This window comes from Macaca nemestrina, chromosome 4 (assembly GCF_043159975.1).
Source record: "Macaca nemestrina isolate mMacNem1 chromosome 4, mMacNem.hap1, whole genome shotgun sequence".
Lineage (NCBI taxonomy): Eukaryota > Metazoa > Chordata > Mammalia > Primates > Cercopithecidae > Macaca > Macaca nemestrina.
Window position 1 is genome coordinate 186,046,842 of NC_092128.1, and position 15,280 is coordinate 186,062,121.

At 44.0% G+C, this 15,280-nt stretch overlaps 1 protein-coding gene across 2 annotated transcripts; it reads right to left on the reverse strand.

Annotated features, from left to right (window-relative positions):
- Positions 1-558: 558 nt before the first annotated feature.
- On the reverse strand, positions 559-15,249 carry LOC105472570 (U2 small nuclear RNA auxiliary factor 1). Of its 2 annotated transcripts, none has more exons than XM_011725937.2 (8): positions 15,093-15,249; positions 11,923-12,010; positions 8,047-8,113; positions 3,304-3,353; positions 3,049-3,147; positions 2,254-2,387; positions 2,071-2,163; positions 559-852 (listed from the first exon to the last, which is right to left on the reverse strand). In XM_011725937.2, exons 1-8 carry the CDS (start codon positions 15,134-15,136, stop codon positions 705-707), a joined length of 723 nt encoding a protein of 240 aa, XP_011724239.1. In that variant the 5' UTR covers positions 15,137-15,249; the 3' UTR covers positions 559-704. The 2 variants fall into 2 exon arrangements, with proteins under 2 accessions (XP_011724239.1, XP_011724240.1); XM_011725938.2 differs by lacking the exon at positions 8,047-8,113 and adding an exon at positions 8,961-9,027.
- Positions 15,250-15,280: the final 31 nt, after the last annotated feature.

Consider the following 15,280-nt stretch of genomic DNA (forward strand, 5'->3'; position numbering starts at 1 on the left):
GGGGAAAGTAACACCAGAGTGTTTAAAGGCTAACGGCAGATCTGCACTGCAGGCTTCTGTGCCCCACAGCCATCCGCATAAGGAAACATGGACACAGACCACCGGCCCTCGGTGTGCCGCACGGGCATCCACGCTCCCTCCCACGCGCCTCCCAGGAACGCACTGGGTTCTTGACACAAACTCGCAAGAACGAGGAGGTAACATGGGTCAGGCCCACCCACTGTCTCATCACAGGATCAGCCTTCTTCCCAACATCAGTGCAGTCTACAGTGTGCCTACTGATTGCAGCTAAGCACTTCTTCATTAACTAGTTACAAAAGAGACCTCACAAGGCTTTCTATGACAGCTTCGAGAAATTCTGGATTATTTGTTAACATGTGGATAACAAGAATGTTCCCCTCACCTGGTGTGTGTTTTAGTTCATGCCCTAAGATAAAAAATACGATTTCATTCAGACTCAAAGTGGCAGATGAATATTAATCTTTACCTCCAAGATGACTAGCAGATTTATAAAGAGAAATTTAAAGAACTTCCACAAGAAATAAGTTACACCACGAATACTGTTATCACTACAAATTTTATTCAGAAACCCATCTTTGTATGTTTTTTTTTTTGTTGTTTTTTAAAAAAAATTCCCCTTATGAACTGGTTTGGTCAATCAACTACAACACTTTCTAGCAGACATAAGGTAAAAATGGCATGGCTCAGAATCGCCCAGATCTTTCGCGATCTCTCGACCGCCTCCTGTCACGCTCCCGTCCGCCGCCGCCTCCACCACCGCCACCGCCACCGCCACGACCACGGTCTCTAGACCGAGAACGACGCTCCCGGGATCGGGATCTTGATCTATGCCTGCAACCAAGGAAAAGAAACAAAACCATGCCATCCAAACCAGAGCATGCAACACACAACCACAACTCACACTTCGAAATGCCACGCATCTCCTCACGTCAACAGCACTGATAAAGAAAAGCGCTGCTGAGGAGACTGCACGTCGTGACCGAGAGGCGCCCTGACTTCAGGTGTTAAAAGTTTCAGGAGAAAACAACATGCAGCTTAGAAACGAACAGGTGTATATACCCTCCACCTTCTGTCTTCTTCTAGAACCGACTCAAAGGATCACAGGAAATCATAATGAAAATGAGCTGGACACATCCCATCTTCAACCCTCACTGACCCCACGCTGCAGGCGCTCAGAGCTACTGTGTCCATCAGGCCGGTTTTTGGGTTGGGGAGAGCAGGGCTGTTTTTCTTGTATGCTTCTTTAATGCTGACCATAAAACAATCACCACCCATCTATTTCCTAATCCAGGTTTAACAGAAGAGGGATGAGAACCTCTCTAGACTCAGGACTCAGTCGGTTCGACTCTGACATCTTGATTTTCTCTGCTCTGTGACCTGGCTGTCGGGCATTTAAATGCAGGATCAGACCAATGTGACCACTGGGCCTGGTTATACCAGTGTCCCGAAGGGAGAATGCCGCCGATCCCAAGACATAATGAAACGCCCTAAAACAACCAACAAAACCAAAAGAAACCCCAATGGACATGAAATATTTAAAGCAAAAGCTTTTCCGACCTGCGGCCCAACACAAATTCATCAACTTGCTGAAAACATTATGAGATTTTTTTGCGATTTAAAAAAAAGTTATCAGGGATCATTACTGTATTTTATGTGTGGCCCAAGCCAACTCTTCTTCCAATGTGTCCCAGGGAAGCCATCCCTGGTCTAAAGGAGGTTACAACATCTAGTCGTCGTCTTCTTCATAATATCTGGGAGAATAAACTGCATGTCACTTTCTCCACGAGCCTCGTGTCTGTGGCCTCCCAGCTAACCGCCCTCTCGCCTGGTTACTAAGGTCTGTCCTCTACTTGAGAAGCTGGATAATGAAGTTACCTGTGTGCAGGTGAATATTCTTCTCCAAAGAGGGTATTTTAAAATATGTATTATGTTCTAAGCAAATGCCTTTTGAAAAACAGAAATGACACCTGTCACATTTTTTTTTTTTGGAAGGGGGGTGTGAGGGGAGAAAGAAGCCACCGAGCTTAACGATGGGCACAGGACACTCACTTCTTGCGACGGCGCCCGTACAGCTCCCGCCGCAGCTCTCTGGAAATGGGCTTCAAATGCATGAAGTTGCAGAAGCCGCCTCGTGTGCATTCTCTGTGGGTTGGAAGGAGACACTTACTACCTTGTGTGCACACAGCCCCAGACTGCCCTCAGTCACCACGTCACTGGTCACTCCTCACTCACCCCATCTCATACTGACGGCAGCAGGCTTCTCTGAAGTCCGTCACGGGTGACAGCTCGGCATGGATCGGCTGTCCATTAAACCAACGGTTATTCAAGTCAATCACAGCCTTTTCCGCATCTTCCTCACGGCGAAACTGAAAAGACAAAAACAAAAGTGCTTGCCATCCACGCTTTAATGACACTTTCTCAGTTACTGATCCAAGTATGTATCAGAGAGATGTACACACTCAGGGATAAGGTGGAATAGTATTATAGGATAATTTTAAAATATTATAGTATTATAGGAAAATGTAAAATTTTCAATGAGATTAACGTCAAGATAGTCTAAGATTTAGCCAAATGTTGCTTTCATTTTCAAATTCAACTGGTTAAGGGAGCAAATATGGCTATGTAAGCAAAGTTTTATTCACTGAAAAAGAAAAAGAAACCAAACATGTGAGTAAACCTAACTTTTCCTTAGTCCAAACAGCTTCTAACCAACAGGTACTAAATATTCTACACTGGAATAATGATGGCCGTGGTGTACCATCCGTCCTTCAGTTCTGCTGGCTGGGCGCATGTGCAGGCCGGCCACTGCCATACACGACACAGCGGGCAGGCGCCGAGCCAGTGCACCCAAGCCCTGCTGGCACCTCAGCATCCAGGATCTCAAGGTGCACAGCGGCAGGCACCTCATCCTCGCCTGTCAGCCTTGGCCCTGCACACTCAGCGGCCACACCGCCATCTTGCTCTCGCCTGTCGGCCTCGGCCCTGGCACACTAAGCAGCCACGCCGCCGTCTTGCCCTGGCTCCTACCTTGACGTACACGTTCCCCACCAGGTGGTCTCCCAGGTTGTCACAGACGTTCATCTCCTCAACTTCCCCATACTTCTCCTCCATTTCTGTAAAAACCTCCTGAAGGGAGATCACAGTGGTTTAAGACTCGTTATACATTAAAAAGTGTCATTAGATATAACTCATGTATGTTTACTAGCGGAGAACATTTTAAATCCTTCCAGACAGATACAGAAGGTCAACAGGTGTATCAGTTACAGAGGTCAATTCTCTCACCTCAAAAAATTCATCATAGTGTTCCTGCATCTCAACATCGCTCACGGCACCTGGAAACAACAGAAATCTTGCTGGTTAGAACATGTTAACTGAGTGAACTCTTGTGCTTAAACTCAAACCGCTACAGTAACACACATGAGATTATCTAGAGAAAAGCCTGGCAGAGCTGCACTCTGCAGGAGCACTCAGGAGACTGAGCCACATGGCTACTTGTGAATGGTGTCAAGTGTGGTGAGATTGTAAATGCCCCCGTGACAGTCTCGATCCTGGCTACTAAAATGTTAAAATCACAACCAGCTTTAATCAGCATCAAAAGGGCCACATTCTCAGAAAGTGTGAGGAAAAAGGTGACTCTCAAACTACCAATTTTTTTTTACCCCCACAAGATGCAGTCTTGCTCTGTTGCCCAGGCTGGAGTGCAGTGGCACCATCTCAGCTCACTGCAACCTCTACCTCCCGGGTTCAAGCGATTCTCCTGCCTCAGCCTCCAGAGTTGCTGGGACTACAGGTGCCCGCCACCAGGCCCGGCTAATTTTACTTTTATTTTTATTTTTAGTGGAGACAGGGTTTCACCATGTTGGCAGGCTGGTCTTGGAACTCCTGACCTCAAGTGATCCGCCTGTCTTGGCCTCCAAAGTGCTGTGATTACAGGCGTGAGACACCACACCTGGGCTCAAACTAAGAAATATTAGAACTTTCTTCCTTTTAAGATTTAAAGTAAAGGCCAAGTAAGCACACTGATGTCTTCCCTTCTTCTATAAGTTTAAAATGAAACCTGAAAGCAGGGTCAGTGATTAAAAGCTTATGATGCTCCTAACTAGTCTTTTATGGATGGCCAGCCATGGTATGCTCTCCAGTTCTTCCTGACGTGATTAAAACCCAAGCAACCATGAAGACTCGGTAGGATAGTTACCACTCAACATTACAGTATTGTGGATGCCCTCAAATAAAGGGAATGTTACAATGTTTTGCTGATGAAAGCTTTTTTTTTCTTTTTGAGACAGTCTTACTGTCGCCCAGGCTTAAGTGCAGTAGCACAATCTTGGCTCACTGCAACCTCCACCTCCCAGGTTCAAGCAATTCTCTGCCTCAGCCTCCCGAGTAGGTGGAATTACAGGCACCCGCCACCATGCCCAGCTAATTTTTGTATTTTTAGTAGAGATGGGGTTTCACCATCTTGGCCAGGCTAGTCTTGAACTCTCCTGACCTCGTGATCCACCTGCCTCAGCCTCCCAAAGTGCTGAGATTACAGGCGTGAGCCACCGTGCCCGGCGCAAGCATTCTTATGTTTTATATTCCCAAACTATTTTCATCAGTTTATTCCTCATAATTCACATGTATTAGGCAAAATCATGTCTGTTGCATGGGTAGATTCTGCAAATTTACACTCTATCTCCAACATCATTCTATCAAATTTAATTAATTTTTTTTTTTTTTTTTGAGATGGAGTCTCTGTCCACTCTAGGCTGGAGTGTAGTGGTGTGTTCTCGGCTCACTGCAACCTCCACTTCCTGGGTTCAAGCAATTCTTCTTCCTCAGCCTCCCAAGCAGGTGGGGACTACAAGCACGCACCACCACGCCTGGCTAATTTTTGTATTTTTAGTAAAGACAGGGTTTCACCATGTTGGCCAGACTGGTCTCAAACTCCTGACCTCACATGATCTGCCCACTTCAGCCTCCCACAGTGCTGGGATTACAGGGGTGAGCCACTGTGCCTGGCCCATTCTATCAAATTCTATGTTCAAATTCTAGAGTTCTCTAAACCTGAGAAATCACAGAGCTGGTTCATCAACAAACATGTTCAAATCAGCTAGACTAGGGGCTGGCAAAACCCTGACTGGTTTCCACATTGGGTAGGCTCCCTTAGCCCGTGCACCCAACGTGGGCATCTGACTGCTGGCACCAGGGTCTTTGAGCTTGTTCAAAACTTTTTATCTTTTTTTTTTTTGAGACGCAGTCTCGCTCTGTCTCCAGGCTGGAGTGCAGTGGCGTGATCTTGGCTAATTTTTGTAGTTTTAGTAGAGACGGGGTTTCACCATGTTGGCCAGGATGGTCTTGATCTCTCGACCTTGTGATCCACTCGCCTCGGCTTCCCAAAGTGCTGGGATTACAGGTGTGAGCCACCGTGCCCGGCCCCCTTTTTGTCGTTAAAGATAAAAAATAACTTCTTATTTTCTAATTCTGAGAATGATTTAAGTCCACTTTCTAACCCATCTGGAGCTGTTTTAGTTATTTTTGAACTTCCAGGAAACTACTTTGCTTTCAAACCCAAATTTTATTAAGTGTAACTACTCGGACAGCCTGCCAATCACATCACAGGATATCCCGATTGAAAAGCTACTGGGAATGTACGTTCCTCCCTGAGCAGAAATCAAGTTATAAACGGCCAAAGAAGCCTGTTCCAAAGGGTGGATTTTCCTATTTCAAATTCATTTCCTTTTCCACATCACAAAGAAAGTGAAGAGGAAAAAAATCTCTACACGCTCAAAGTTTTAGCAGCTTTGAGAAACGGTTTTGTGGTGATTATTTTAAACTATTAGCTATATTTATTCTGCTTAAAATGTTTCAATCAAAAGTGACTTGAAAGGCAGAGACAAGTGCATTAAGATACGATTAAAAACTTATTTATGACTCAGCTTACGTTAAATACAACTTGGAAAATAAAGCAGTTTTCTTACAGAAATATCATTCTTAAACTGGGATTGATAGTTAACTTTAACCCATACATTTGATGCTTATTTTTCTACATACTAAAGGGTATGTCAAAAAGAGCCAGTAATTTTAGGTAATTGATTTCTTCCTAAAATGACGAATTAGAATTTCATCTAATTTGTACAATCTGGACCCCAGAATTGGAATATAATTGCTAAACTTTTAGTTTGTAGCATATGCAAAACAAAAGTGCTGTGAACTGCAAATAAAGACACAAAGAAAACTAATACAACATTCTATTGTCAATAAAGCATACACAGTCCCCAAATAAACGATCAGGGCAAAGAATTAATTACTGTTACTTAGTCATCTACTTCCATTCATTTTTATCCCAGGGCAGGATTGTTAACAAAAATTATTTAATAAGTGCATATAGAAACATTTCCCTCCACCTACTGATCTTATTTCCTTAAAAACAAAAGAAAACAAACAAACAAAAAAAACCAGGTATTTTAAACCAAGGGTTACCAAGTAAATCCTGCTACCATTCGACTCAGGGAAAGAAATCTCTACTATCAGGTCAGTATTAGCACTGAAAAGCATTTAGTGTGTTGGCAGGAAAAGTTGACGAGAAAATCTCATCCATACATAGAAATGTGCACCACTGTGCGCAAGGAAGCACAACCCCGAGGCCTCCCAGTGCAGGGCCAGCTCGAGAGGGGATGTCCCTGGGATCATCTACCCTGTGTCGGTTACCCTATTAACTGAGGGGCTCTGGTTCCAGGGTGTGCACAATTTAGGCTTGTAGATATCCAAGGGTACTTGGATTTTTACTGCTTTAAAACAGAATGGTGAATGGGAAGTGTCTGTCTTTGGTTTGGACTTTTTGATTTTAACAAGAGTCCAGGTGTTCATTTTAATTTATCCATAAATGACTGAATTCCAATGATTCTATAGTTGGATGGCTGTAAAAATCAAATTTTAGTTTTCTGAACTTTCCAATCATACTCATCTGTATCTCCTTCTCTAAAAATTATCATTAAGTAAACATTCACAACCTAAATTTAATATTTCCCAGCACAGGAAGAAACTGGTAGAATCTACTGAATGCCCAATTTCGATCTATTTCTAAATGGAGCAAACCAATTCCATCTCCTAGAGTTGGAGACTGTATCCAGGCACTGTGTGGGCAGAACCGACAATCTTTTCTGCCAAGGGCCTATGTGAGTGGAGCACCCCCACATGGGTTAGACGGGTCAGCACGGGGCTGGTGGGTGAGGAACTCAGGGGTCAACGCAAGCTGCAGACCCTCATTTGGGGAACGCTCTCAGAACAACGCCCTCACAACTAAAGGGTGCACTCCAAAATGGAGTTCAGGGAAAAAAGGCTAATGAGAAATAAAATCTCAAAAAGTAACTTCAAAAGTTTGCTTTTTAAAATTCCAGAAAGAGAGAGAAACATTCAAATATTGTTGCTCTTAAGAGGGAAGAATATGACTCGACGTTTAATTCCGGTACGTTCCCTCTAGGATGACGGCCAAAGTAAAGGAGGAGTGGGGAGCAGCAGCTACAGACTTTTTTTTAGAGACGGAGTCTCGCTCTGTTGCCCAGGCTGGAGTGCAGTGGCACGATCTCAGTTCACTGCAACCTCTGCCTCCCGGGTTCGAGCAATTCTCTGCCTCAGCCTCCCTAGAAGCTGGGATTACAGGCATCCGCCACCATGCCCAGCTAATTTTTGTATTTTTAGTAGCGATGGGGTTTCACCATGTTGGCCAGAATGGTCTTGAACTCCTGACCTCATGATCCACCCGCCTCGGCCTCCCAAAGCGCTGGGATTACAGGCGTGAGCCACCGCGCCTGGCCCAGCTCCAGACTGTTTTAAAGGGCACCCTTTCCAGTTACTTTTTCCCTTAACACACGGTGGGAGTTCAAATCTCCAACAGAGGTTTCCGTGGGGTCAGTGGGACAAAAGCTCCTTGCCACCTCTAGTGAAACGTGGTCCTTGACACTAGCACGGCAGACCAGATGGAGTGGACGCTGAGCTCTGACACGCAAGCCCAGGGAACCGGGGAAGGAACTTGTATGAACTTACAGCGCAAACCGTCAGCAGACTGGGAAGAGTTTTGAGGGTTACGGTAAATGTTCAAGAGGGCAATGGTCTGAAATACAAAACGCAACAACTTTATATTATGGAAAATTAAAGGTAAACACTTAACCGGCTGCCTCTGGCAAGCGCTTCAGTTGAGATTCGGTGCTGAAAAAAGAGCAAGTTATTTTCCTGAGAAGCAGAGGCGTTTTCTTAGTTGGTGGCTGTCTTGAAAGCCCTGACACTGCGGTCTAACAGAGGTCTCATGATATGCCAATCTTGTACTTCTGCTCACAGAACGTGAAAACTCTCCTTTCCAAAATTCCAATTCAGGTAAAAGCACAAATAGTTTGCCAGGCTAGCACCAAAATGTTCTTAGATGTGACAGAAAATTTTTAATGAACTCGGAAAGAATAATGCTTACATAAACTGATGGAAAAAATTACTGTATTAGAGAAATACAATTGTTACATATCATGAAATCTCCACTTCCTGGAGGAAAAATTATAATGGTGAAATAAAACCCACACTTATTGGGCAACTTACCTTATTGATTCCTTAATATTCCTAAGAGTTTTAATTTTACAGAAAGAACTTAATAAAGGCCAGGGGTTCAGTCACTGTAAAGACCAATGAACGGCTCAAAATGTTCAAATCCATTTCACATGGACGGACCTGCTCTCATGACAAATGTCAATCAATGGAGGTGGCCGGGCCAGTGACCTTCCCTAGAAGGGAAAAGCCTCCTGAACGTGGCCAAGTATCAAGTTCTTGCTGTGTGCGCCAAGGAGTTCCAGCACCTTGTCCTGTTTGCAACAGCTCTATGTCAGCAGCTCAGAAGCCAACATTATTTGTCTCAATTAAGAGTGGGCTCTTTAACACCATTGTTTTAAAAAAATTTCTCCAACTGTGGGACTTACAGTGTGAGCCGTCAGCCGTCTGTGCACTGTTTTGGGGATTACGATAGATGTTTTGAATCAAGATGGTCTGCGGGGAAAAAAAAATAAAAAGGGGAATTCTACTGGCTGCTGTGCATATATTAGACAATTGCAAAGAGACAATTTGTTTGCAAATGGCTAAACGTTTGTTTTTTTCCCGCAAGTCAGACACTTGTCTTCTGAAGAGTACACCAAAACCATCATATTATGAAAACAGAGTTTGAGCAGTGACTTGGGTCAAGTCAGCCAGCAACCAAGAAGGAACTGTATCGTTTTCAGTAGTCCCACGTTTTCAATGTTAAAGTGTTTAATGCAAGATAAATAATAGAATAGTAACATTTTCTTGTCCTTCAAGCTAGCAGACACCAATATGTGGAAAAATTCACATGATAATCATATTCCTCACACAAGATTTTTGAAAACCAAATGTGTCACTCAGCTGTCTGCAGTACATCAAGTTCTCTGGTCTCCTAGCAAAACAGGCACACCAAACAGGTTTGTCAACTGTCATGGACACCCGGCTCTGATTTACACTTTCTTGGTGGGATCTCTGTTTACATAATACAATAGCTTAAAACATTTGCTCTTTTCCGATCCTTCTTTTAAGGAAAAAAAATCCTTTTAGCCCTTGTGCTTTAAACTGGATCAGGCAGACTTGAAACCTTACACTGTACCGTTCTTCTTAAAATCAAGTTGTCTGAAAAAACAAACCATGTTTAAGTTAGTAGGCTAATATATTACATGAATCTTAATGTCCATATCACTGTAAGCAGCTTATAAAAAAACCCACCCTGAATTATGATTTACAAGCTAAAGCAATCACTCGCATGATTTAGAAAAATGAATTTTTAGTCTCAACAATATCCATGTGAAGCAGTTTTGTAAGTGGTGGTTTTGCAAAACCAGCCAGCTCCAGTTCTAGCCCTGTTTAAAGGGGAGTGGTTGTTATGAAGAGTCCCTCAGTCAAAGGTGTGCAGCTGGGAAGCCCACCTAAGAGGGAGGTCTGACCAACTGTCCACACTGAACCACTTAGACTCAAATAGGCACCTGCATCAGGGCCCCATCTCTCCCCTAAGCCGTCAAGTACTGCCCTGAGTCAACTGAACTCAAGCCTGGGAAGCCTCCCAAAGCTGACCCGACTCAGTTTTGAACTGAAATGACCGTAGCATGACAACTCTGATGAAAAGCTAAACTGAGCCCAATTATTCAACAGTAAAATTCAGTTGGTCTCACTCAGGCATTCTGGCAGTGGCTATTTAATAAAGGAAGCTTAACGTGAAGAGGTAATGCAGTCTAATGGGAAAGCCAGCGGTGGCTAGGATTGTCTAAAACCAACCCAAACAAACCCACACATCAAACTAGGATGCTTAAGCTGACACATACTACTGACCCCATCGAGCTCCAATGGGCTCTCCCCACCTCTGATGTGGAGCACCTAAATTAACTACATTTCACATGATCAGGTAATCTATGATCCAGAAAAACATAAAGAAAGTGCCTCCAGCCAGATTAAAGAAAACTTTTAGAATAGGGAACAGTTGATTTCTCTCGGCCCAACACTTGGGACACTCCCCAGAATCAAAGAACTGGGTGAGCACCTAAGATGCTTGGTTATAGCACAATCCACAGCCACTGGTTTAGTTAGGGGAGACTCGGTTCATACATCAAAACATTAAGGAAAACCCAATTACAATACGCAAAAAATTTCAAACTGCTTCTCCAAGATTTTGAAATTCATAAAAAGAAACACATTGTCAGAGCTATCAAAACATAGACTGCTGTTGTACTAACCACTTGGTAATTAGGATGATGGAAGGAAAAGACACCATCCTCTTCCCTTCTAAAAACGCCGTGTGCTATGGGGTCGTCCATGGGCTTCAACCAGAAAAAACCCACGTTTCCTTCTCCCAGCTCACTTCCACCACATGGTAGATTTTCTTAAATGCTGACAGGAACACGTATACAGACAGATGTGAGCTCAGAGGCAGATGTGAGCTCAGAGGCAGAGCTGGCAGCTCCCGGGGGCCACACACTATAGCTACTCAACAGCTCAGAGGCTGCACATTTAGACTTCAAGGCTGGGTTAGAAGGAGCTCCCCAGGTCTCCATCTGGAAAGATGTGGGCACAGATTTTCAAATTTCAGGTTTTCTCATCAACTTGGGCACAAGTTTTCTGCTCCTATTAGAGGTGCCTTCTCCCTTTAATCCATAAGTGATCCTTTATAGTGTACAAACCTTTGCCTTTTCTTCAATTAACCAAAAATAAAACTATCAAAAATCACAACTTTTGATTGAACTGAACTCAGAGCAGATCCAAGCCCAAGATAACAGGCACTCCTCAACTAACTTAACAGACCTGCTATGAGTAGTTTACGGCCCACTTTCTACCTTTCAGTTTCATTCTTCATGTTTCCATGACACGACACAACTCGCTGTTTCCTCAACTAGTGATGGGAAAGTGAGGACGTAGCTAGGGAAACTGGAGCAGCAAGATGGGCCTGGTGACAATCATGCCAGCTTTTAAGGTGGCTCCATCACCTCTATTGCCTGGAGACAGCAAAGAGCAGAAAGCCCACTCCGTGTCCACTGGTGCCTGGAAGAGGCTAAGCCAAGGCTGGCATGGCCACCCCCTCTGGACCCATGTCCATTACAGGGGGTAGGGAAGATGGCAGGGCAGCAAATATCAGGCACAGCCAACACACAAACATCAAAAACTAACTTTTAAAGTTTCTCTAATGATAAAAACAAGGAGTGGTGGCTTCAGGCCTTCCACTGGAAGTGGCTCACCTGCCTCACTCTCATTAAATAGAAGAACACACTTATTAACACAAATGGAAAATGCAACCACTAGAGAAAAAATGTAGAAATTAACTGTCTTTGAAAAGAACATGAAGTTTTTATAATTTACATTAAAAAAAAAAAAAAAAACAAAGGGCAAACAAACCTGGCTAAACGTCGGTTTATTGTGCAACCGAGAGCACCTGTCTCCATGACGACATGCTCCAATTTTGAAATAAAATGAACAGTTGACTCTGTAAGGGAAAATAAGAGCTGATTATTTTGCTGGGAAGATATCAAACACATGGAAATATGTCAGCAGCATGACACATACTATCAAATTACTTTTAACCTTTCCGAAACATGACACAGACGTTTTTCCGTGGTATTAAGCACCTCCTCTTCCTTGCTGTATTTTAGGATAACTTAACTTCAACTTCCCCTTCTTCAAACACAGTACCCGTTCAACAAAGACTGTTCTAACTGGAACCTGCCTCCTCCTCATTCAAATCCCCTCCACATTCCTAACTGCACAGCTGTTCTGTTTTTTTCTTAAAGCGAGTACTAAATTAGTCTAAAACTAAATGTAACTTTAGCCTAAACTTAACTAAATGTTCTCTAGTTCTCCACGATGAAGTTCTCTCTTGAAAACACTGGTGTAGTGAGGGTTAAGATCCCAACTCTGCTACCAGCTGCTTGGGCTTGAGCAAGTCACCCTAGCTCTCAGATGTCATCTGTAAATGATGACAACGCCAATGTGGCACTGTTGGGAGAGTCAGAACGTATGTGTGCTTCACATATGGTGCTCATGAAGTGCTATCATTATCTAAGGAAAATGGAAAACGAAGTTGAGAATCTCTCTAAACCCATGACACCAGACCAACAGGGAGTTTCAAAAAATAGGTCTGAAGTAAATCAATTCTCCTGGTCTCAATACACTGAAAACAAGCTATTAGGGGACTGACCAAACCCCACCTTAGGAATCACCTAACGTCACTTTCTGTCTCTATTGCAAAACCCTTCCTTAATACTGTTCAAATACGCTGACAATCCAGATCCATATCCAATGGAACCAGCAATCATGCCGGTGTGCCAGCAACGTAAGGGAGGGAAGCTGATCTCTGATGAATTAGGACATCTTACTAGACAGACTCCATTCAAATTCAATTTTTTTCTTTTTTACCAAGTGCCATTATGTTTTAAACAGTCAATCCAGAGTTAAGATCGAAGGGCCTCAACCTCAGTGACATTTGATGGACCACGAAGACTGACTAGCCACTGATTTATCAGGTAGCAGTAAAGATGGGAAAGTCTGAATTTATCAGGAGAGGAAAGTGAACATATATATTTGTAAACTTATCGGTCTTGAGATTATCTAACTTGATTAGACAATAGCATATCTTTAGGAAGTCATCTAAAAATAAAGAAAGCTTATTTAAAAACTACCTCAGAATGGGCAAGACCTGGGCCTCAGCAATTAATATCCAATTATTCCATACAATTAAACCACAGACAAGCTATTAGGATATGCTTGAATCTAGAAAACATCTACAACTTCAAACATAAGCTGAATATTTTTTAACTGGTAGAGACCCATATTCTATTCTTAGCTTAAATAATAATTAAAACAAAGTTAATAGGAACCAGCAGCTTCATTTTTTAGGAGTTGATCCTGTTTCCTGGAAGCTAAAACCCCACGTCTCCCTGAAAAGAAAACACAAGTCACCTAGATTAAATAATCGACTTTTCTGAATTAAAACCATGATCTTTACAGTATAGCCCAATAGGTTGAAATGTGGTTCCTTATAGCAGAAATATAGGGATTCAGACTTTTATAAGACAGAAGTCATGCCACATGCAAATATGAAAAGGCAAAATTAAGGATGCCCCAATCCTATATGTGTTAGTTCTTCATCCTAAACTCAGAAGAGCCTCTTGTTCCACTAGAGCTGGTCTATTCATTCACCAAGATCATACCGTGAGTTCCTTAAGGATAATATCCAAATTTTCCCCATGTTTAAGTCTCCAGAAACTGGCCTATAGTTGACCCCCACTCAATGTTTCTGAAGTGACTATAACTGGTAGATTTTGGCTTAAAATTTTGCCAGAAAAGAAATATAGCCTCCTCATCCAAACAACACAGGAGATTCTACCATGTGTGAAGAGGACATTTTACAAGATAGACTCCATCCTGGAAAAGAGAAACATTTTAAATAGTTTTTGAAAAAAGTGGTTCTAAAAACATCTATGACAAATTTAGGGGTTTATCATTAAAAACATAAAGTCATGTTAACTTTGTATGGCACTGAAGAATGCCAAGATAACTACTTGAAGAGGAGATTAAGCCAGATGCTGGGTCTTTAGATTTTCAAAGTAACAATTATCCTTCAAACGTCTGAAAACATTCCCTTTAGTCTAAACTACAGCCAACTCACTGGAAATTAATACGTGCCAAGGTGGTAATTATACAAAGCTGAAATTAAATGTTTTGCTTTTAACCTAACGATTGATTAGGGAAGGCATGCAACCTTAAGGAAAAAATCGAAAGATTTTTTTCCTTAAATCAGAACTGTGTCTTCAAGAAGTCACCGACTTACAAGTTTTCAACTTAGACGATGGGTTTATCTGGGCATTAAAGGCATTTTCGATTCATGATGGGTTTATCGGAACGCAATCCCATCGTAAATCGAGGAGCACCTGCATTTTAAGAGCGGATCACGTCTCTTGTGGTTAGACAGTTAATCCAGTAGTCTCCACCATACTTTTCCTTGTCATATGTCCTTATTGCCGGCCCCGTGGTCGCTTAAACAGGCAAGAGGCTGGCTAAGTGGATAAAACACCAACGCTTAGGACCCTAAGTTAGATAAGTGACTGAATACTGGCAAGGCTGGTACCAGAGCTTGCTCGACACAGAACATTCACAGCTCAAAGTTGGAGTAAACGTGTCCACATCGAAAAGGCCCGGATGCTCCAGGCAACTTTCAGCGTCGCTCGAGGCGGCTTCCGGGAGCCGGCGGCTCGGAGGCCCGGACGTCGGGCGATCAGCCAGTCCAGGCCTCAAAGCGGGAGAGAGCTCCGCCGCTGCGCCCCGAAAAGAAGCCCCATTCATTCGCCCCGCTCCGTTTTTCCGCCGCGCGGCCCACGAGGCGGCAGCGGCGGCGCGCGGATCCGGAGGGCGCGCAAGGGGCCGGAAGGGCCGCCGCTCCTTCCCGCCGCCGGGCCCCTCCCCCCGCCGCCGCCGCGCCGGCCCGCCTGGGCCTCCCCGGTCGCCCTCCCGCCGTCTCAGCCACCCCGCGTCCCGATCGCGCCCAACCCCCGGCAGGGGGTCCCACTCACTTGTCTTTCTCGGTGCCGAAGATGGAGGCCAGATACTCCGCCATTTCCCACCCGCCGCCGCCGCCGCCGCCGACACTGCTGCCGACGCCGCCGACCCTGCCGACGCCCGCGGGAGACGTCACCCGGACGCGACGACGCTCTTCCCCGCCCCGACGTGGCAGCGCTACCCAATCAGGCGAGGTGCTGCC